Source organism: Heptranchias perlo, unplaced genomic scaffold (assembly GCF_035084215.1).
Source record: "Heptranchias perlo isolate sHepPer1 unplaced genomic scaffold, sHepPer1.hap1 HAP1_SCAFFOLD_773, whole genome shotgun sequence".
Taxonomy (NCBI): Eukaryota; Metazoa; Chordata; class Chondrichthyes; order Hexanchiformes; family Hexanchidae; genus Heptranchias; species Heptranchias perlo.
The window spans coordinates 1-23,785 of NW_027139807.1; the positions used below are offsets into that span (position 1 = coordinate 1).

A 23,785-nucleotide genomic window follows, 5' to 3' on the forward strand; every position below is an offset into this window, starting at 1 on the left:
TCCCACTGACACTTAGTCCACTTGGCCACCTCATTCCCCAGAACTGAGTTCAGGAATTCCGCCATTCAATAAGATCATGGCTGATCTGATCCTAAACTCAAATCTAACCTAAACATACTTGCTCTCGAGGCAGTACAAAGAAGGTTCACTTGGTTAATCCCGGGGATGAGGGGGTGGACATATGCGGAGAGGTTGAGTAGATTGGGACTCTACTCATTGGAGTTCAGAAGAATGAGAGGCGATCTTATTGAAACATATAAGATTGTGAAGGGGCTTGATCGGGTGGATGCGGTAAGGATGTTCCCAAGGATGGGTGAAACTAGAACTAGGGGGCATAATCTTAGAATAAGGGGCTGCTCTTTCAAAACTGAGATGAGGAGAAACTTCTTCACTCAGAGGGTAGTCGGTCTGTGGAATTTGCTGCCCCAGGAAGCTGTGGAAGCTACATCATTAAATAAATTTAAAACAGAAATCGACAGTTTCCTAGAAGTAAAGGGAATTAGGGGTTACGGGGAGCGGGCAGGAAATTGGACATGAATTTAGATTTGAGGTTAGGATCAGATCAGCCATGATCTTATTGAATGGCGGAGCAGGCTCGAGGGGCCGATTGGCCTACTCCTGCTCCTATTTCTTATGTTCTTATGTTCTCCCTCTCTGTGCCCCTTATTATTATTATTATTATTATTGTTATCCCAGTCTATATTAGGACAGTTGAAGTCCCCAGTTATCACCACTCTACGGCTTTTGCACCTCTCTGTAATTTCCCTGCAAATTTACTCCTCTATATCCTTCCCACTAGTTGGTGGCCTATAGAATACGCCCAGTAGTGTAATGGCACCTCTATTGTTTCTTAACTTGAACCCATAGATTCTGTCCTTGACCCCTCCAGGACACCCTCTCTCTCCAGCACTGTAATATTCTTCTGAATACTGCCGCCCCCTCTCCTTTCTTTCCCTCCCTATCTTTCCTGAACACCCTGTATCCAGGCATATTTAGATCCCAAACCTGCCCTTTTTTGAGCCAGGACTCCGTTATTGCCACAACATCACATTGAGCCTGCAGCTTGTTTACCGTGCTTCGTGCAATAACACATATGCAATTTATCTTAGACTTTCTCAATCTATCTCAATCTCTCGTAGTCTGATCCCACCTAATAGCGTACTATTTCTTACTCTAGTGCGATTTGTCTCTCCCAATCCTTTCTGCCCCTTGTTTCTCCTTTCCTTTGCTACATCCTGGTGCCCATCCCCCTGTCAAATTAGTTTAAACCCTCCCCCTACCTTCTCCCGGCTTCTCCAGCCTATCTACATAACTGAAGTCCCTCATCCCCAGTAAATCTCTCCTGCACCCTCTCTAAGGCCTTCACATCTTTCCTAAAGTGCGGTGCCCAGAACTGGACACAATATTCCAGTTGATGTAACTACTTTGCAAGCTAAGACGGATAATATGATCTTAGCTCTGACCAACACTGGCAGAGATATAACTATCGAACAGAGTACTGGTTTAAGTGTTGGTCAGAGCTAACTATCGAACAGAGCATTGGTTTAAGTGTTGGTCAGAGCTAACTATCGAACAGAGCATTGGTTTAAGTGTTGGTCAATGCTAACTATCTAGGCGTGCATGGTTGGAGTGAGGGTTGGGGGTTGGAGTGAGGGTTGGGGTTGGGGGTTGGAGTGGGGGTGGGCTGGGTGGGGGGGGAAGTGGGTGTTTGGAGCGGGGGTGGGCGGGGGGGGGGGAAGTGGGGGTTGGTGTCGGGGTGGAGTGGGGGTTGGTGTCGTGGTGGGGTGGGGTTGGGGGTTTGGAGTGGGGGTGGGTTGGGGGGTTGGAGTGGGGGTTGGGGGGTTGGAGTGGGGATGGGCCGAGGGGGAGTGGGGGTTGGGAGGTTGGAGTGGGGATGGGCCGGGGGGGGAGTGGGGGTTGGGAGGTTGGTGTGGGGGTGGGCCGGGGGAGTGGGGGTTGGGAGGTTGGTGTGGGGGTGGGCCGGGGGGGGGAGTGGGGGGTTGGGAGGTTGGTGTGGGGATGGGCCGGGGGGGGAAGTGGGGGTGAAGGGTTGGGGTGGAGGCGGGAGTGGATGTGTGGGTAGGCGTGTGAGTGGGCCGGGCTCCCCTCTCTGTGATGCTCTTTCCTTCCCCACCTACAACATGGGATGGGCAATAAATGCGGCCTTGCCAGCAACGCCCACATCCTGTGAACGAATTTTTTTGAAAAAGCTCCTGGCTAATTCCCAGTAATTTAAGGTAAATCTAAAAATTAAGCTGAAAACAGAGAAGGTCAACTGTAATATTTTTTTAATTCGTTCATGAGATGTGGGCGTCGCTGGCGAGGCCGGCATTTATTGCCCATCCCTAATTGCCCTTGAGAAGGTGGTGGTGAGCCGCCTTCTTGAACCGCTGCAGTCCGTGTGGTGACGGTTCTCCCACAGTGCTGTTAGGAAGGGAGTTCCAGGATTTTGACCCAGCGACGATGAAGGAACGGCGATATATTTCCAAGTCGGGATGGTGTTTTGACTTGGAGGGGAACGTGCAGGTGGTGTTGTTCCCATGTGCCTGCTGCTCTTGTCCTTCTAGATGGTAGAGGTCACGGTTTGGGAGAACATAAGAACATAAGAAATAGGAGCAGGAGTAGGCCAATCGGCCCTCGAACCTGCTCCGCCATTCAATAAGATCATGGCTGATCTGACAAGCTGTCGAAGAAGCCTTGGCGAGTTGCTGCAGTGCATCCTGTGGATGGTACACACTGCAGCCACTGTGCGCCGGTGGTGAAGGGAGTGAATGTTTAGGGTGGTGGTGGGGTGCCAATCAAGCGGGCTGCTTTGTCTTGGACGATGTCGAGCTTCTTGAGTGTTGTTGAGCTGCACTCATCCAGGCAAGTGAGAATATTCCATCACACTCCTGACTTGTGCCTTGCAGATGGTGGAAAGGCTTTGGGGAGTCAGGAGGTGAGTCACTCGCCACAGAATACCCAGCCTCTGACCTGCTCCTGTAGCCACTGTAATTATATGTCTGGTCCAGTTAAGTTTCTGGTCAATGGTGACCCCCCAGGATGTTGATGGTGGGGGATTCGGCGATGGTAATGCCGTTGAATGTCATGGGGAGGTGGTTAGACCTCTCTCTATTGGAGATGGTCATTGCCTGGCACTTGTCTGGCGCGAATGTTACTTGCCACTTATCAGCCCAAGCCTGGATGTTGTCCAGATCTTGCTGCATGCGGGCATAGACTGCTTCATTATTTGAGGGGTTGCGAATGGAACTGAACACTGTGCAATCATCAGTGAACATCCCCATTTCTGATCTTATGATGGAGGGAAGGTCATTGATGAAGCAGCTGAAGATGGTTGGGCCTAGGACACTGCCCTGAGGAACTCCTGCAGCAATGCCCTGGGGCTGAGATGATTGGCCTCCAACAACCACTACCATCTTCCTTTGTTCTAGGTATGACTCCAGCCACTGGAGAGTTTTCCACTGATTCCCATTGACTTCAATTTTACTAGGGCTCCTTGGTGCCACACTCGGTCAAATGCTGCCTTGATGTCAAGGGCAGTCACTCTCACCTCACCTCTGGAATTCAGCTCTTTTGTCCATGTTTGGACCAAGGCTGTAATGAGGTCTGGAGCCGAGTGGTCCTGGCGGAACCCAAACTGAGCATCGGTGAGCAGGTTATTGGTGAGTAAGTGCCGCTTGATAGCACTGTCGACGACACCTTCCATCACTTTGCTGATGATTGAGAGTAGACTGATGGGGCGGTAATTGGCCGGATTGGATTTGTCCTGCTTTTTGTGGACAGGACATACCTGGGCAATTTTCCACATTGTCGGGTGGATGCCAGTGTTGTAGCTGTACTGGAACAGCTTGGCTGGAGGCGCAACTAGTTCTGGAGCACAAGTCTTCAGCACGACAGCCGGTATGTTGTCGGGGCCCATAGCCTTTGCTGTATCCAGTGCACTCAGCCGTTTCTTGATATCACGTGAGTGAATCGAATTGGCTGAAGACTGGCTTCTGTGATGGTGGGGATATCGGGAGGAGGCTGAGATGGATCATCCACTCGGCACTTCTGGCTGAAGATGGTTGCAAATGCTTCAGCCTTGTCTTTTGCACTCACGTGCTGGACTCCGCCATTATTGAGGATGGGGATGTTTACAGAGCCTCCTTCTCCTGTAGTTGTTTAATTGTCCACCACCATTCACGACTGGATATGGCAGGACTGCAGAGCTTTGATCTGATCCGTTGGTTTGGAATCGCTTAGCTCTGTCTGTAGCATGTTGCTTCCGCTGTTTAGCATGCACGTAGTCCTGTGTTGTAGCTTCACCAGGTTGGCATCTCATTTTTAGGTACGCCTGGTGCTGCTCCTGGCATGCTCTTCTACACTCCTCATTGAACCAGGGTTGATCCCCTGGCTTGTTGGTAATGGTAGAGTGAGGAATATGCCAGGCCATGAGGTTACAGATTGTGCTGGAATACAATTCTGCTGCTGCTGATGGCCCACAGCGCCTCATGGATGCCCAGTTTTGAGCTGCTAGATCTGTTCTGAATCTATCCCATTTAGCACGGTGATAGTGCCACACAACACGTTGGATGGTGTCCTCAGTGCGAAGACGGGACTTCATCTCCACGAGGACTGTGCGGTGGTCACTCCTACCAGTACTGTCTTGAACAGATGCATTTGCAGCAGGTAGATTGGTGAGGACGAGGTCAAGTAAGTTTTCCCCTTGTGTTGGTTCGCTCACCACCTGCTGCAGGCCCAGTCTGGCAGTTATGTCCTTCAGGATTCGGCCAGCTCGGTCAGTAGTGGTGCTACCGAGCCACTCTTGGTGATGGACATTGAAGTCCGCCACCCAGAGTACATTCTGTGCCCTTGCTACCCTCAGTGCTTCCTCCAAGTGATGGAAAGAGACTGGCGTCTGTTGGGGAGGGGTCCAGCTGTGCTCCAGATGTGTCTGTATCCTCCCAGTCAGTCACCATTGGTTGTGTTACAGTGTGAAACAGCATTCATGCTTTGATCAGAACTGTAATCTTCTCAAGGTGTTCCCACCAGCTCCCTCATAAGGGACCTGGGAATGAGGATTAAGTTGGTGGGACTGTACCCATTGACCTGCTGATTGTTTTATTTCATGGACTATAATTTGAACTGGAAAAGATGGAGATATGAGTGGGGACATGTGGAAGGTCTACGAGGGTCCAGATGTTCGGTTGGCTGAGTTGATATTCCTCAACGCTCTTTCGGTAAAACCTGAATTTTGCAATCCGCGATTTTAAACTGAGTGTTAAACTACCCACAGCGATGCCTCTCTGAGATGCCTCTCAGACCCTGCTGGCTCTTTCCCTTTCTGCTTCACACTGGGGATCTGCCATTTCAATTTCTAACTCAGTTTTTCTCTCTCATGTTTTAGGATGAATCTCATTTTCTGAAGAACATGAAAACTGTTCGATGCAAGGCCGCCAGTCCCCTTCTCAAGGTATAGAATCATAGAACGGTTACAGGACAGAAGGAGGCCATTCGGCCCATCGAGCCCATGCAGGCTCTTTTTAAGAGCAATCCAGCTAGTCCCACTCCCCAGCCCTTTCCCTGTAGCCCTGCAAATTTTTTCCTTTCAAGTACTTATCCAGTTCCCTTTTGAAGGCCATGATTGAATCTGCCTCCACCACCCCCTCGGGCAATGCATTCCATATCATAACCACTCGCTGTGTAAAAAAGTTTTTCCTCATGTCACCTTTGGTTCTTTTGCCAATCACCTTAAATCTGTGTCCTCTGGTTCCTTGACCCTTCCACCAATGGGAACAGTTTCTCTTTATTTACTTTATCTAAACCCTTCATGATTTTGAACACCTCGATCAAATCTCCTCTCAACCTTCTCCGCTCTAAGGAGAACAACCCCAGCTTCTCCAGTCTATCCACGTAACTGAAGTCCCTCATCCCTGGAATCATTCTAGTAAATCTCTTCTGCACCCTCTCTGAGGCCTTCACATCTTTCCTAAAGTGCGGTGCCCAGAATTGGACACAATACTCCAGTTGTGGCCGAACCAGTGTTCATAGAATCGTTACACCACAGAAGGAGGCCATTCAACCCATCGAACCCTTGCCAGCTCTTTGTAAGCCATTAGTCTCATTCCCAAGGTTCAACATGACTTCCATACTTTTGTACTCTATGCCTCTATTTATAAAGCCCAGGATCCCGTATGCTTTTTTAACCGCTTTCTCAACCTGCCCTGCCATCTTCAAAGATTTGTGCACATAAACCCCCAGATCTCTCTGTTCCTGTACCTCTAGTTTATATTGCCTCTCCTTGTTCTTCCTACCGAAATGTATCACTTCGCATTTTTCTGCGTTAAATTTCATCTGCCACGTGTCCGCCCATTCCACCAGCCTGTCTATATCCTCTTGAAGTCTATCACTATCCTCCTCACTGTTCACTACACTTCCAAGTTTTGTGTCATCTTCAAATTTTGAAATTGTGCCTTGAACACCCAAGTCCAAGTCATTAATATATATCAGGAAAAGCAGTGGTCCCAGCACCGACCCTGGGGAACACCACTGTACACCTCCCTCCAGTCCGAAAAACAACCGTTCACCACTACTCTCTGTTTCCTGTCCCTTAGACAATTCTGTATCCATGCTGCCACTGCCCCCTTTATTGCATGGGCTTCAGTTTTGCTGACAAGCCTATTATATTGAAAGTCCATATTCACAACATCAACTGCATTGCCCACATCGACCCTCTCTGTTACCTCATCAAAAAACTGAATCAAGTTGTTTAAACATGATTTGCCTTTAACAAATCCGTGCTGACTTTCCTTATCAATCCACACTTGTCCAAGTGACTGTTAATTCTGTCCCGGATTATCGTTTCTAAAAGTTTCCCCACCACTGAAGTTAAACTGACTGGCCTGTAGTTGCTGGGTTTATCCTTGCACCCTTTTTTGAACAAGGGTGTAATATTTGCAATTCTCCAGTCCTCTGACACCACCCCCGTATCTATGGATGTTTGGAAGATTATGGCCAGTACCTCCGCAATTTCCACCCTTACTTCCCTCAGCAACCTAGGATGCATCCCATCCGGACCAGGTGACTTATCTACTTTAAGTACAGCCAGCCTTTCTAGTACCTCTTCTTTATCAATTTTTAACCCAAACAGTATCTCAATCAGCTCTTTTACTGAGACTCTGGCAGCATTTTCTTCCTTGGTAAAGACAGATGCAAAGTACTCATTTAGTACCTCGGCCAGGCCCTCTGCCTCCATGAGCAGATCTCCTTTTTGGTCCCTAATTGGCCCCACCCCTCCTCTTACTACCCGTTTACTGTTTACATGCCTGTAGAAGACTTTGGATTCCCTTTTATGTTGGCCACCAGTCTATTCTCATACTCTCTCTTTGCCCCTCTTTCCTTTTTCACTTCCCCTCTGCACTTTCTATATTCAGCCTGGTTCTCACTTGTGTTATCAACCTGACATCTGTCATACGCCCCCTTTTTCTGCTTCATCTTACTCTCTACCTCTTTTGTCATCCAGGGAGCAGTAGCTTTAATTGCCCCACCTTTCCCCCTCATGGGAATGTGCCTGGACTGTACCCGAACCATAGGACCATAAGAGATAGGAGCAGGGGTAGGCCATTCGGCCCTTCGAGTCTGCTCCGTTATTCAATGAGATCATGGCTGATCTGATTTTTACCTCAACTCCACTTTCCCACCTGTTCCCCATATCCTTTGACTCCCTCGCTGATCAAAAATTTGTCTAACTCAGCCTTGAATGTGTTCAGTGACTCAGCCTCCACAGCTTTTTGGGGCAAAGAATTCACGACCCTCTGAGAGAAGAAATTTCTCCTCATTTCCGTCTTAAACGGGCGACCCCTAGTTTTAGATTCCCCTATGAGGGGTAACATCCTCTCAGCATCTACCCTGTCGAGCCCCCCTCAGAATCTTGTATGTTTCAATAAGATCTCCTCTCATTCTTCGAAACTCCAATGAGTATAGACCCAACCTGTTCAATCTTTCCTCATAAGACAACCCTTCCATACCCGGAATCAACCTAGTGAACCTTCTCTGAACTGCCTCCAATGCAAGTATGTCCTTCCTTAAATAAGGGCACCAGAACTGTCCGCAGTACTCCAGGTGTGGTCTCACCAGCACCCTGTACAGTTGTAGCATGACTTCCCTGCTTTTATACTCCATCCCCCTAGAAATAAAGGCCAATATTCCGTTTTCCTTCCGGATTAGTTGCTGCACCTGTATGTTGACTTTTTGTGTTTCATGTACGAGGACACCCAGATCCCTCTGTACCACAGAATTCTGTAGTATTTCTCCATTCAAATAATATTTTGCTTTTAAATGAAATGATGGTGCCATGTGGGCATCACACATCTCCAGCTGTTGGATCAGTGTCAGTGATGGTCAGCGGATTGTCTCCGATTGATTATCACCATCACTGCGCTCTGGGACAGGAGGTGCGAGACGGCCAATAAAGTGGGACTACTTCCTGTTCCTGATCTTCCCCCAGGCTGCAAAGAGGGTGATCCTTCTGTCGGGGACCCCAGCAATGTCGAGACCAGCCGAGCTTTACAGCCAGATCGCTGCCGTTCAGCCCAAGCTCTTCCCCAACTTCCATGATTTTGGAATGCGTTACTGTGACGGGAAACGGGTGAGTTTAGTGTTTTATTAAACCGTTGCATCAAGATTCACCACTGGTCAATTAAACTGATCTGACACACACCCCTGGGGACCACCCTCACCCATTACATGGAGCCCGTCTTGCTCACCCCACCCATACATCATGACAACGCGCCCCTCTCTCCTCCCTCCTCTCCCTCGTCTCCCCCTCTCCTCCTCTCCTCCCCCAGGCCCTGTCCCCCCCTCCCCCCTCCCCCTGTCGCTCTGTTCCTCCCCCCGGGCTCTGGTTCCTCCATTCCCCCTCCCCTCCCCCTGGCTCTGTCCCCTCCATTCCCCTCCCCTCCCCTCCCCCTGGCTCTGTCCCCTCCATTCCCCTCCCCTCCCCTCCCCCTGGCTCTGTCCCCTCCATTCCCCTCCCCTCCCCTCCCCCTGGCTCTGTCCCCTCCATTCTCCCCCTCCCCTCCCCCTGGCTCTGTCCCCTCCATTCCCCCCCTCCCCTCCCACTGGCTCTGTCCCCCTCCATTCCCCCCCTCCCCTCCCCCTGGCTCTGTCCCCTCCATTCCCCCCTCCCCTCCCCCTGGCTCTGTCCCCTCCATTCCCCCCCTCCCCTCCCCCGGGCTCTGTCCCCTCCATTCCCCCCCTCCCCTCCCCCGGGCTCTGTCCCCTCCATTCCCCCCCTCCCCTCCCCCGGGCTCTGTCCCCTCCATTCCCCCCCTCCCCTCCCCCGGGCTCTGTCCCCTCCATTCCCCCCCTCCCCTCCCCCGGGCTCTGTCCCCTCCATTCCCCCCCTCCCCTCCCCCGGGCTCTGTCCCCTCCATTCCCCCCCTCCCCTCCCCCGGGCTCTGTCCCCTCCATTCCCCCCCTCCCCTCCCCCGGGCTCTGTCGCCACCATTCCCCCCCTCCCCTCCCCGGGCTCTGTCCCCTCCATTCCCCCCCTCCCCTCCCCCGGGCTCTGTCCCCTCCATTCCCCCCCTCCCCTCCCCCGGGCTCTGTCCCCTCCATTCCCCCCCTCCCCTCCCCCGGGCTCTGTCCCCTCCATTCCCCCCCTCCCCTCCCCCGGGCTCTGTCCCCTCCATTCCCCCCCCTCCCCCCCCGGGCTCCGTTTCTCCCCCCCCTCCCCCCCCGGGCTCCGTTTCTCCCTCCCCCCCCGGGCTCCGTTTCTCCCCCCCCCCCCCCCCCGGGCTCCGTTTCTCCCCTCCCCCCCCCCCCCCCCCCCCCCCGGGCTCCGTTCATCCCCCCCCCCACGGGCTCCGTTTCTCCCCCCCCCCCCCCCCCCGAGCTCCGTTTCTCCCCCCCCCCCCCCGGGCTCCGTTTCTCTTCCCCCCCCCCCCCCCCCCCCCCCCCCCGGGCTCCGTTTCTCTCCCCCCCCCCGGGCTCCGTTTCTCCCCCCCTCCCCCCCCCGGGCTCCGTTTCTCCCCCCCCCCCCCCGGGCTCCGTTTCTCCCCCCCCCCCCCCCCCCCCCGGGCTCCGTTTCTCCCCCCCCCCCCCCCCCGGGCTCCGTTTCTCCCCCCCCCCCCCCCCCGGGCTCCGTTTCTCCCCCCCCCCCCCCGGGCTCCGTTTCTCCCCCTCCCCCCCCCCCCCCCCCCCCCCCCCGGGCTCCGTTCCTCCCCCCCCCCACGGGCTCCGTTTCTCCCCCCCCCCCCCCCCCGAGCTCCGTTTCTCCCCCCCCCCCCCCCCCCCGGGCTCCGTTCCCCCCCCCCCCCGGCTCCGTTTCTCCTCCCCCCCCCTCCCCCCCCGGGCTCCGCTTCTCCCCCCCTCCCCCCCGGGCTCCGTTTCTCTCCCCCCCGGGCTCCGTTTCTCCCCCCCCTCCCCCCCCCCCGGGCTCCGTTTCTCCCCCCCCCCCCCCCCCTCCCCGGGCTCCGTCCCCTCGGTCCGTCGTCCCCTGGGCTCTTTCTGCACCCCCCCACCCCGACCTTGGCTCATGTTCTTGCTCTACCTCCTGTGATTGACAGCTCCCCTGGGGATGGGACTATTCGGGATCATGTAACCTGCTGGAGTTGCAGGTCCTGCTCCTGGAATCGCTAATGATCCGACGGCTAAAATCTGATGTTCTGTCGCAACTTCCTGCCAAGCGGCGTAAGGTGGTGGTGGTCGAACCCGAGGGCATCAGTTCGAGGGCCCGAGCAGCATTGGAGGCAGCTGCTCAGGAGATGGTGAAAGGCCATAAAACGGTGGGTCTTTAGTTCACTGGTCACGAGTGAAACCTCCTCTCTGGGAAGGTGGAGAGAAAGAATGTGCTTTACGACAGCCTCTCAGTACTCCACACGACAATGAATTCCTTCAAAGTGCGAGGACTGTGGGGTCGGTGATCTGATGCACAGCAGGATCCCACAAGCAGCAATGAGACAAATGAGTGTTGTTCTGACCTGACTGAGCTCAGGTCACTGCGAGAACTCCCTGCTTTTCCAATAGTCTTTCACACCCCCGAAAACCAGCACAAAAGGCAGCCTTCATTTAGGGCTTCAAAGATCAAGACTCTTCCCCTGTAATTGTGCATCATTCGTAACAGAAGCGCAGGTTGGTCTTGGATCCTAGCCCAGACACACTCTGTGCGGTCCCAGTAAATCAGACACTCTGTGCGGTCCCAGTAAATCAGACACTCTGTGCGGTCCCAGGCAGTCAGCTATTTACAATCTATATTGATGACTTAGATGAAGGGACCGAGTGTAATGGATCCAAGTTTGCTGATTATACAAAACTAGGTGGGAAAGTAAGCTGTGAGGAGGACACAAAGAGTCTGCAAAGGGATATAGGAAGTGAGTGGGTGAGAAGGTGGCAGATGGAGTATAATGTGGGGAAATGTGAGGTTATTCACTTTGGTAGGAAGAATAGAAAAGCAGAATATTTTTAAATGGTGAGAAACTATTAAATATTGATGTTCAGAAAGACTTGGGTATCCTAGTACAAGAAACACACAAAGTTAGCATGCAGGTACAGCAAGCAATTAGGAAAGCAAATGGCATGTTGGCCTTTATTGCAAGGGGTACAAGAGTATGGAAGTCTTAATACTCTCTAGGGCTTTGGTGAGACCTCACCTGGAGTACTGTGTACAGTTTTGATCTCCTTATCTAAGGAAGGATATACTTGCCTTAGAGGCGGTGCAATGAAGGTTCACTAGATTGATTCCTGGGATGAGAGGGTTGTCCTATGAGGAGAGATTGAGTAGAATGGGCCGATACTCTCTGGAGTTCAGAGGAATGAGAGGTGATTTCATTGAAACAAACAAGATTGACAGGGTCCTAATGGCTGGAGAGTCTAGAACTAGGGGGCATAGTCTCAGGATAAGGGGTTGGATATTTGGGACTGAGTCGAGGACTCTCTTCTCTCAGACGGTTGTGAATCTTTGGAATTCTCTACCCAGAGGGCTGTGTGTGCTCAACCATTGAGTGGGATGCAAAATTGGCTCAGTGGCAGGAAGCAAAGGGTAATGGTTGACGGGTGTTTTTGTAACTGGAAGGCTGTTTCCAGTGGGGTTCCGCAGGGCTCAGGACTAGGTCCCCTTGCATTTTGTGGTATTATATTAATGATTTGGACTTAAGTGTAGGGGACATAGAATCATAGAAAGGTTATAGCACGGAACAAGGCCATTCGGCCCATCAAGTCCATGCTGGCTCTATGCAAGAGCAATCCAGCGAGTCCCACTCCCCCGCCCTTTCCCCATAGCCCTGCACATTTTTTCCTTTCAAGTACTTATCCAGTTCCCTTTTGAAGGCCATGATTGAATCTGCCTCCACCACCCCCTCGGGCAGTGCATTCCAGATCCTCACCACTCGCTGTGTAAAAAAGTTTTTCCTCATGTCACCTCTGGTTCTTCACCCTTCCACCAATGGGAACAGTTTCTCTCTATCTACTCTGTCTAGACCCTTCATGATTTTGAATAACTCGATCAAATCTCCTCACAACTGTCTCTGTTCCAAGGAGAACAACCCCAGCTTCTCCAGTCTATCCACGTAACTAAAGTCCCTCATCCCTGGAATCATTCTAGTAAATCTCTTCTGCACCCTCTCAAAGGCCTTCACATCTTTCCTGAAGTGCGGTGCCCAGAACTGGACACAATACTCCAGTTGTGACCGAACCAGTGTTTTATAAAGGTTCATCATGACTTCCTTGCTTTTGTACTCTATGCCTCTATTTATAAAGCCCAGGATCCCGTATGCTTTTTTAACTGCTTTCTCAACCTGCCCTGCCACCTTCAACGATTTGTGCACATTTACCCCCAATAAATGCCAGCCTTGCCAGTGACGCCCACATCCCATGAACGAATATTAAAAAAAAGATTTCTTTGTTCCTGCATCCCTTTTAGAGTTGTGCCCACTAGTTTATATTACCTGTCCTCGTTCTTCCTACCGAAATGTATCGCTTCATATTTTTACATAAGAACATAAGAAATAGGAGCAGGAGTAGGCCAATCGGCCCCTCGAGCCTGCTCCGCCATTCAATAAGATCATGGCTGATCTGATCCTAACCTCAAATCTAAATTCATGTCCAATTTCCTGCCTGCTCCCCGTAACCCCTAATTCCCTTTACTTCTAGGAAACTGTCTATTTCTGTTTTAAATTTATTTAATGATGTAGTTTCCACAGCTTCCTGGGGCAGCAAATTCCACAGACCTACCACCCTCTGAGTGAAGAAGTTTCTCCTCATCTCAGTTTTGAAAGAGCAGCCCCTTATTCTAAGATTATGCCCCCTAGTTCTAGTTTCACCCATCCTTGGGAACATCCTTACCGCATCCACCCGATCAAGCCCCTTCACAATCTTATATGTTTCAGTAAGATCGCCCCTCATTCTTCTGAACTCCAATGAGTAGAGTCCCAATCTACTCAACCTCTCCTCATATGTCCACCCCCTCATCCCCGGGATTAACCGAGTGAAGGGCAAGGCTGGTAGAAGTAGGGAACCTTGGATGACTCGGGAGATTGAGGCCCTAGTCAAAAAGAAGAAGGAGGCATATGACATGCATAGGCAGCTGGGATCAAGTGGATCCCTTGATGAGTATAGAGATTGCCGGAGTAGAGTTAAGAGAGAAATCAGGAGGGCAAAAAGGGGACATGAGATTGCTTTGGCAGATAAGGCAAAGGAGAATCCAAAGAGCTTCTACAAATACATAAAGGGCAAAAGGGTAACTAGGGAGAGAGTAGGGCCTCTTAAGGATCAACAAGGTCATCTATGTGCGGATCCAAGGTGAGGTAGCCAATTGGATACAAAATTGGCTTGACGACAGAAGACAGAGGGTGGTTGTAGAGGGTTGTTTTTCAAACTGGATGCCTGTGTCCAGCGGTGTGCCTCAGGTATCGGTGCTGGGTCTGCTGTTATTTGTTATTTATATTAATGATTTGGATGAGAATTTAGGAGGCATGGTTAGTAAGTTTGCAGATGACACCAAGATTGGTGGCATTGTGGACAGTGAAGAAGGTTATCTAGGATTGCAACGGGATCTTGATAAATTGGGCCAGTGGGCCGATGAATGGCAGATGGAGTTTAATTTAGATAAATGTGAGGTGATGCATTTTGGTAGATCGAATCGGGCCAGGACCTACTCCGTTAATGGTAGGGCGTTGGGGAGAGTTATAGAACAAAGAGATCTAGGAGTACAGGTTCATAGCTCCTTGAAAGTGGAGTCACAGGTGGATAGGGTGGTGAAGAAGGCATTCGGCATGCTTGGTTTCATTGGTCAGAACATTGAATGCAGGAGTTGGGATGTCTTGTTGAAGTTGTACAGGGCATTGGTGAGGCCACACTTGGAATACTGTGTACAGTTCTGGTCGCCCTATAATAGAAAGGATGTTGTTGAACTGGAGAGAGTGCAGAAAAGATTTACTAGGATGCTACCGGGACTTGATGGTTTGACTTATAGGGAGAGGTTAGACAGACTGGGACTTTTTTCCCTGGAGAGTAGGAGGTTTAGGGGTGATCTTATAGAAGTCTATAAAATAATGAGGGGCATAGATAAGGTAGATAGTCAAAATCTTTTCCCAAAGGTAGGGGAGTCTATAATGAGGGGGCATAGATTTAAGGTGAGAGGGGAGAGATACAAAAGGGTCCAGAGGGGCAATTTTTTCACTCAAAGGGTGGTGAGTGTCTGGAACGAGCTGCCAGAGGCAGTAGTAGAGGCGGGTACAATTTTGTCTTTTAAAAAGCATTTGGACAGTTACATGGGTAAGATGGGTATAGAGGGATATGGGCCAAGTGCTGGCAATTGGGACTAGCTTAGTGGTATAAACTGGGCGACATGGACATGTTGGGCCGAAGGGCCTGTTTCCATGTTGTAACTTCTGTGATTCTATGAACCTTCTTTGTACTGCCTCGAGAGCAAGTATGTCTTTTCTTAAGTATGGACACCAAAACTGTATGCAGTATTCCAGGTGCGGTCTCACCAATACCCTATATAACTGCAGCAATACCTCCCTGTTTTTATATTCTATCCCCCTAGCAATAAAAGCCAACATTCCGTTGGCCTTCTTGATCACCTGCTGCACCTGCAAACTAACTTTTTGATTTTCTTGCACTAGGACCCCCAGATCCCTTTGTACTGCAGTACTTTCCAGTTGCTCGCCATTAAGATAATAACTTGCTCTCTGATTTTTCCTGCCATAGTGCATAACCTCACATTTTCCAATATTGTATTGCATCTGCCAAATCTCCACCCACTCACCCAGCCTGTCTATATCCCCTTGTAGGTTTTTTATGTCCTCCTCACTCTCTACTTTCCCTCCCATCTTTGTATCATCTGCAAACTTTGATATGTTACACTCGGTCCCCTCCTCCAAATCGTTAATAGAGATTGTAAAGAGTTGGGGACCCAGCACCGACCCCTGCGGAACACCACTGGTTACTGGTTGCCAGTCCGAGAATGAACCATTTATCCCAACTCTCTGCTTCCTGTTAGATAACCAATCCTCCACCCATGCCAGAATATTACCCCCATCCAGTGATTCTTTATCTTGAGCAATAATCTTTTATGTGGCACCTTGTCGAATGCCTTCTGGAAGTCCAAATACACTACGTCCACTGGTTCCCCTTTATCCACCCTGTACGTTATGTCCTCAAAGAACTCAAGCAAATTTGTCAGACATGACTTCCCCTTTGTAAAGCCATGCTGACTTTGTCCTTTTAAATTATGTTTATCCAAATTTCTGCGTTAAATTTGAGCTGCCACGTGTCCGCCCGTGCCACCAGCCTGTCTCTATCCTCTTGAAGTCTATCACTATCCTCCTCACTGTTCACTACCCTTCCAAGTTTTGTGTCATCTGCAAATTTTGAAATTGTGCCCTGTACACCCAAGTCCAAGTCATTAATAAATATTAAGAAAAGCAGCGGTCTGCAAACTGCAAACAATCATCTGTAAACTTCTTACTCGTGCCCCCTACATTCAAGTCCAAATCATTGATATATCACAAAAAGCAAGGGACCTCGTGCTGAGCCCTGCGGAACCCCACTGGAAACAGCCTTTCAGTTACAAAAACACCCATCGACCATTACCCTTTGCTTCCTGCCACTGAGCCAATTTTGGATCCAATTTGCCACTTTCCCTTGGATCCCATGGGCTTTTACTTTTTTGAGCAATCTGCCATGTGGGTCCTTGTCAAAAGCCTTGCTAAAATCCATGTAGACAACATCAAATACACTACACTCATCGACCCTCCTTGTTACCGCCTCAAAAAATTCACTCAATTTAGTCAGACACGACCTTCCCTTAACAAATCCATGCTGACTGTCTTTGATTAACCCGTGCTTTTCTAAATAACTATTTATCCTGACCCTCAGAATTGATTCCAATAACTTGCCCACCACCGAGGTTTGACTAACTGGCCTATAATTACTCGATCAATCTCTTTCTCCCTTTTTAAGCACTGATATCACGTTAGCAGTCCTCCAATCCTCCGCCTGTAGCCAGTGAGGATTGGAAAATGATGGTCAGAGCCTCCGCTATTTCCTCTCTGGCTTCTCTTAACAGCCTGGGATACATTTCATCCGGGCCTGGCGATTTGTCTAATTTCAAAGATGCTAATCCCCTTAATACTTCCTCTCTCACTATGTTTATCCCATCCAATATTTCACACTCCTCCTCCTTAACTACAATCTCTGCATCATCCCTCTCTTTTGTGAAGACGGACGCAAAGTATTCATTAAGAACCATACCCACATCTTCCGTCTCCACACACAGGTTACCTTTTTGGTCTCTAATAGGCCCTACTCTTTCCTTAGTTATCCTCTTGCTCTTTATGTATTTATAAAACATCTTTGGGTTTTCCTTAATTTTGCTTGCCAGTATTTTTTCATGCCCTCTCTTTGCTTTCTTAATTTCCTTTTTAATTTCATCCCTGCACTTTCCATACTCCTCTCGGCTTTCTGTAGTTTGTCCACAGATCCCTGAAGGCGGCAGGACAGGTAGATAAGATAAGGTGGTTAAGAAGGACTGGAGAATTTTAGCTGTGAGGAAAGATTGGATCGGCTGGGGTTGTTCCCTTTGGAACAGAGGAGGCTGAGGGGTGATTTAATTGTGGTGTATAAAATTATGAGGGGCCTGGATAGTGTGGATAAAAAGGACCTATTTCCCTTAGCAGAGAGGTAGGTGACCAGGGGGCATAGATGTCGAGTAATCAAATACACTACCCTCATCGACCCTCCTTGTTACCGCCTCAAAAAATTCAACCAAGTTAGTCAGACACAACCTTCCCTTAACAAATCCATGCTGACTGTCCTTGATTAACCCGTGCCTTTCTAAATAACGATTTATGCTGTCCCTCAGAATCGATTCCAATAATTTTCCCACCACCGAGGTTTGACTAACTGGCCTATAATTACTCGATCGATCTCTTTCTCCCTTTTTAAGAGAGGAACATTTTTTTCACCCAGAGGGTGGTGGGGTCTGGAACTCACTGCCTGAGAGGGCGGTAGAGGCAGAAACCCTCAACTCATTTAAAAAGTACCTGGATGTGCACCTGAAGTGCCGAAACCCACAGGGCTACGGACCAAGGGCTGGAAAGTGGGATTAGGCTGGGGGGCTCATTTTCGGCCGATGTGGACACGATGGGCCGAATGGCCTCCTCCTGTGCCTTAAATTTTCTGTGATTCTATATTCAAGACTGAGATCGATAGATTTTTGGACTGTAGGGGAATCAAGGGATATGGGGATCGGGCGGGAAAATGGGGTTGAGGTCGAAGATCGGACATGATCTGATTGAATGGTGGGGCAGGATCGAGGGGCCGAATGGCCGACTCCTGCTCCTATTTCTTATGTTCTTATATCACTCACAGTGTGTCGGCCCCGGAGAGGTCGGCCCGGAGAGGTCGGCCCCGGAGAGGTCGGCCGGACAGTGCCGGCCCCGAGGGGATTTGTGAAGGGGAAACGCAATGATAAGCACTGTGTCTGGCTTATGCCACATCCCCAGCGATACGTACCCTGCCTGGAGTGGGTCTGAGCCGCACACACAGCAGGAAAGGCCCAGGCTCCAACTCCGGCCTGTACTGAGTGTGCTGACCCCAGCTGGGGGCCTAAGAGTTGCCCATTGCCCCGGGGGCAGGAGGAGGGAGTCAGCCCGGGGGCAGGAGCAGGGAGTCGGCCCGGGGGCAGGAGGAGGGAGTCGGCCCGGGGGCAGGAGGAGGGAGTCGGCCCGGGGGCAGGAGGAGGGAGTCGGCCCGGGGGCAGGAGGAGGGAGTCGGCCCGGGGGCAGGAGGAGGGAGTCGGCCCGGGGGCAGGAGCAGGGAGTCGGCCCGGGGGCAGGAGGAGGGAGTCGGCCCGGGGGCAGGAGCAGGGAGTCGGCCCGGGGGCAGGAGCAGGGAGTCGGCCCGGGGGCAGGAGGAGGGAGTCGGCCCGGGGGCAGGAGCAGGGAGTCGGCCCGGGGGCAGGAGGAGGGAGTCGGCCCGGGGGCAGGAGGAGGGAGTCGGCCCGGGGGCAGGAGCAGGGAGTCGGCCCGGGGGCAGGAGGAGGGAGTCGGCCCGGGGGCAGGAGCAGGGAGTCGGCCCGGGGGCAGGAGCAGGCAGTCGGCCCGGGGGCAGGAGCAGGGAGTCGGCCCGGGGGCAGGAGCAGGGAGTCGGCCCGGGGGCAGGAGGAGGGAGTCGGCCCGGGGGCAGGAGCAGGGAGTCGGCCCGGGGGCAGGAGGAGGGAGTCGGCCCGGGGGCAGGAGGAGGGAGTCGGCCCGGGGGCAGGAGGAGGGAGTCGGCCTGGGTTCCCTCCCCGATCGCTCTCCAGTGACACAAATCACATTTGACAAATACTTACCGTTTTTTTTCCAAGTTCAGATTGTAAACATTTCATCGAAATTCATCTTTATTTGTATCAGAAACGTGAGCAGAAGGAGGCGTTGCTGGTCTTCTACAGTCGCACGGCGGAGGTTAAAGTTCGACCCATTGTGTGAGTAAAATAGAGTCCGTCCCATGGTCACCCCCCACCCCCCGGGCCGCTCTGTCCCGTCACCCCCCACCCCCCGGGCCGGTCTGTCCCGTCACCCCCCACCCCCCCGGGCCGGTCTGTCCCGTCACCCCCCACCCCCCGCCTCCAGTCTGTCCTGTCGTCACACCAACCCCCGGTCTTGTCCGGTCTGTCCCATCACCACCATCCTCTGTCACCCCCACCCCACCGGCCGCTCCAATTTACAGGGTCCCTGTTTTACAGGGAGTACGTGAGGGATTTACTGGACGGTGGCCGGGAGAAGTTTCTGGTGTTTGGGCATCACCGGCTGGTTCTCGACGCCTTGTGTGAGGCTCTGGAGGGAAAGGTAAGGTCAGGGACTCGGCCTCGCTGGGGATCGGCTCACGGGCACAAAACCATCGGGTGCGGGGCTTGGGGGGGGGGAGGGGGCCAGGGGGGTGGTGGGCTGGGGGAGGGGGCCAGGGGGCGGTGGGCTGGGGGAGGGGGCCAGGGGGCGGTGGGTTGGGGGGGGCCAGGGGCGGTGGGCTGGGGGAGGGGGCCAGGGGGCGGTGGGCTGGGGGAGGGGGACAGGGGGCGGTGGGTTGGGGGAGGGGGACGGGGTGGTGGGCTGGGGGTGGGGGCCAGGGGGCGGTGGGCTCGGGGAGGGGGCCAGGGGGCGGTGGGCTCGGGGAGGGGGCCAGGGGGCGGTGGGCTCGGGGAGGGGGCCAGGGGGCGGTGGGCTCGGGGAGGGGGCCAGGGGGCGGTGGGCTCGGGGAGGGGGCCAGGGGGCGGTGGGCTGGGGGAGGGGGTGGTGGGCTGGGGGAGGGGGTCAGGGGGCGGTGGGCTGGGGGAGGGGGCGGTGGGCGGTGGGCTGGGGGAGGGGGACGGGGGGCGGTGGGCTGGGGGAGGGGGACGGGGGGCGGTGGGTTGGGGGGGGCCAGGGGCCGGTGGGCTGGGGTTCGGGGCCACCATGTCTCCCTGTGCCCTGACCTTTGACCGGGTTTGTCCATTTCTCAGGGAGTGGGCTTTATCCGTATTGACGGCTCCACCCCCTCCGCCGATCGGCAGTCTCTGTGCGACAGGTTCCAGGGGTCAGACGCCTGCTCTGTGGCCGTTCTCTCCATCACTGCCGCCAACATGGGCCTCACTCTCTCCTCCGCCGATCTGGTTGTCATCGCCGAGCTTTTTTGGAACCCTGGTGTGAGTGAGACTTTGGTCCAGTTTAACTTTTACCCCACTGGATTCCTTTTACATTTGTATTTTATTACTATTGATTTACACGTCGAAGTGAGGGATGTTAATGGGAAGGTGACTTTAATCGTGTGATGTACATTGAGGTGGAGAAATGTTATGTAACAGCCATTCTGTACACATAACCTCCATCTGAGAGGGGCAGAGGGGGCCTCGGTTTAACGTCCCATCCGAAAGATGGCGCGTCCAACAGTGCGGCGCTCTCTCAGTACTGACCCTCCGACAGTGTGGCACTCCCTCAGTACTGACCCTCCGACAGTGCGGCGCTCCCTCAGTACTGACCCTCCGACAGTGCAGCGCTCCCTCAGCACTGACCCTCCGACAGTGCGGCGCTCTCTCAGTACTGACCCTCCGACAGTGCGGCGCTCCCTCAGTACTGACCCTCCGACAGTGCGGCGCTCCCTCAGTACTGACCCTCCGACAGTGCGGCACTCCCTCAGTACTGACCCTCCGACAGTGCGGCGCTCTCTCAGTACTGACCCTCCGACAGTGCGGCGCTCCCTCAGTACTGACCCTCCGACAGTGCGGCGCTCCCTCAGTACTGACCCTCCGACAGTGCGGCGCTCCCTCAGTACTGACCCTCCGACAGTGCAGCGCTCCCTCAGTACTGACCCTCCGACAGTGCGGCGCTCCCTCAGTACTGACCCTCCGACAGTGCGGCGCTCCCTCAGTACTGACCCTCTGACAGTACTGACCCTCCCTCAGTACTGACCCTCCCTCAGTACTGACCCTCCCTCAGTACTGACCCTCCGACAGTGCAGCGCTCCCTCAGTACTGACCCTCCGACAGTGCGGCGCTCCCTCAGTACTGACCCTCCGACAGTGCGGCGCTCCCTCAGTACTGACCCTCCCTCAGTACTGACCCTCCCTCAGTACTGACCCTCCCTCAGTACTGACCCTCCGACAGTGCAGCGCTCCCTCAGTACTGACCCTCCCTCAGTACTGACCCTCCCTCAGTACTGACCCTCCCTCAGTACTGACCCTCCCTCAGTACTGACCCTCCCTCAGTACTGACCCTCCCTCAGTACTGACCCTCCGACAGTGCGGCGCTCTCTCAGTACTGACCCTCCGACAGTGCAGCGCTCCCTCAGTACTGACCCTCCGACAGTGCGGCGCTCCCTCAGTACTGACCCTCCGACAGTGCGGCGCTCCCTCAGTACTGACCCTCCGACAGTGCGGCGCTCCCTCAGTACTGACCCTCCGACAGTGCGGCGCTCCCTCAGTACTGACCCTCCGACAGTGCGGCGCTCCCTCAGTACTGACCCTCTGACAGTGCAGCGCTCCCTCAGTACTGACCCTCCCTCAGTACTGACCCTCCCTCAGTACTGACCCTCCCTCAGTACTGACCCTCCCTCAGTACTGACCCTCCCTCAGTACTGACCCTCCCTCAGTACTGACCCTCCGACAGTGCAGCGCTCCCTCAGTACTGACCCTCCCTCAGTACTGACCCTCCCTCAGTACTGACCCTCCGACAGTGCGGCGCTCCCTCAGTACTGACCCTCCCTCAGTACTGACCCTCCCTCAGTACTGACCCTCCCTCAGTACTGACCCTCCCTCAGTACTGACCCTCCGACAGTGCGGCGCTCCCTCAGTATGTATAACCTAGCTGCCTGGGTCGTTCTTTGCCTTTAGCAGTCGGTGTGTTTGGGCCCCGATCAGTTCATACTCCCGCTGACACTTCGCTCTTCTCCTATTTCCTGGTACTTTAGGTCCTGATTCAGGCTGAAGATCGGGTTCATCGCATTGGGCAAACCAGCTGTGTGGATATTCATTACCTCGTGGCCCAGGAGAACCGCAGACGATTATCTCTGGTGAGTTGTGTGGCCAGCCGACTCTGTCCGTGTTACACGAGAACGAGTGAAGCTCCCCTCCTGGCCACGGTAACCGTTAGTTCATTCTTATCCTTCAGACAGTGGACAGTGGAGGGGTGCGGGGGAGGGTGCGGGGGAGGGGTGGGGCGTGGGGGAGGGTGCGGGGGAGGGGTGGGGCGTGGGGGAGGGTGCGGGGGGGGGGTGGGGGGTGGGGGAGGGGTTGCGGGAGTATTGTTGGGGGACTGGGACAGTGTGGGGGGGAGGGGGGGTCGGGTGGGGGGGAGGGGGGGGAGGGGGGTCGGGGGGAGGGGTGGGAGGGGGGTCGGGGGAGGGGTGTGGTGGGGAGGGGGGTCGGGGGGACGGGTGGGGTGGGGGACGGGTGGGGTGTGGTGGGGACGAGGACGGGGAACGTGAGGGGGGAGGGGAGGACAGCAGGGAGTGCGTGGGGGGACGGGGGTGGGGGGTTCTGGGGGAACGGGGAGGGGGGTCGGGGGTACAGGGAGGGGGGTCGGGGGGACGGGGAGGGGGTCGGGGGGACGGGTTGCAGGGGGGTGAGGAAGATGAAGCTGAGGAGGAATGAGAGGGGAGAGCAGTGAATGATGTGAGACAGACCAGGCCTCTCATTACTGCCCCGCAGGGTGTTCCTAAAGACGTCACTCGATAACTCGAGGTGGCCATGTTGGATTCCAAACGTTAAATGCAAGTTGGACCACAATACACGATGGCCACGAACCAGAGAGTAATTCGAATGCTAAAGACAGATTTAATAAAAGAAAGGAAGCTGTGCTAATTTTTTTTTTACTGCATCTGCCATGTATTTGCCCACTCACTCAACTTGTCTAAATCGCCTTGAAACCTCTTTGCATCCTCCTCACAACTCACAATCCCACCTAGATTTGTGTCGTCAGCAAACTTGGAAATATTACATAGTAACGCAGGAACAGGAGTAGGCCATTCAGCCCCTCGTGCCTGCTCCGCCATTTGATGAGATCATGGCTGATCTGTGATCTAACTCCATATACCTGCCTTTGGCCCATATCCCTTAATACCTTTGGTTGCCAAAAAGCTATCTATCTCAGATTTAAATTTAGCAATTGAGCTAGTATCAATTGCCGTTTGCAGAAGAGAGTTCCAAACTTCTACAACCCTTTGTGTGTAGAAATGTTTTCTAACCTCGCTCCTGAAAGGTCTGGCTCTAATTTTTAGACTGTGCCCCCTACTCCTAGAATCCCCAACCAGCGGAAATAGTTTCTCTCCATCCACCCTATCCGTTCCCCTTAATATCTTATAAACTTCAATCAGATCACCCATTAACCTTCGAAACTCGAGAGAATACAACCCCAATTTGTGTAATCTCTCCTCGTAACTTAATCCTTGAAGCCCGGGTATCATTCTAGTAAACCTACGCTGCACTCCCTCCAAGGCCAATATGTCCTTCCGAAGGTGCGGTGCCCAGAACTGCTCACAGTACTCCAGGTGTGGTCTAACCAGGGTTTTGTATAGCTGCAGCATAACTTCTGCCCCCTTGTACTCTAGTCCTCGAGATATAAAGGCCAGCATTCCATTAGCCTTATTGATTATTTTCTGCACCTGTTCATGACACTTCAATGATCTATGTACCTGAAACCCTAAGTCCCTTTGGACATCCACTGTTTTTAACTTTTTACCATTTAGAAAGTACCCTGTTCTATCCTTTTTTGATCCAAAGTGGACGACCTCACATTTGTCTACATTGAATTCCATTTGCCACAGTTTTGCCCATTCACCTAATCTATCAA

General features: G+C 53.2%; 1 protein-coding gene across 1 annotated transcript in view; it reads left to right on the forward strand.

The window, feature by feature from the left end:
- The first annotated feature begins 5,153 nt into the window (after positions 1–5,153).
- Positions 5,154–23,785, forward strand: part of smarcal1 (SWI/SNF related, matrix associated, actin dependent regulator of chromatin, subfamily a-like 1) — a 38,599-nt gene continuing 19,967 nt past the window's right edge. The window contains 9 exon segments of the mRNA XM_067981538.1: positions 5,154–5,219; positions 5,387–5,452; positions 8,486–8,626; positions 10,548–10,766; positions 18,879–18,949; positions 19,211–19,313; positions 19,964–20,146; positions 21,906–21,980; positions 21,982–22,007. Of these exon segments, the coding sequence (XP_067837639.1) occupies positions 5,154–5,219; positions 5,387–5,452; positions 8,486–8,626; positions 10,548–10,766; positions 18,879–18,949; positions 19,211–19,313; positions 19,964–20,146; positions 21,906–21,980; positions 21,982–22,007 (950 nt within the window).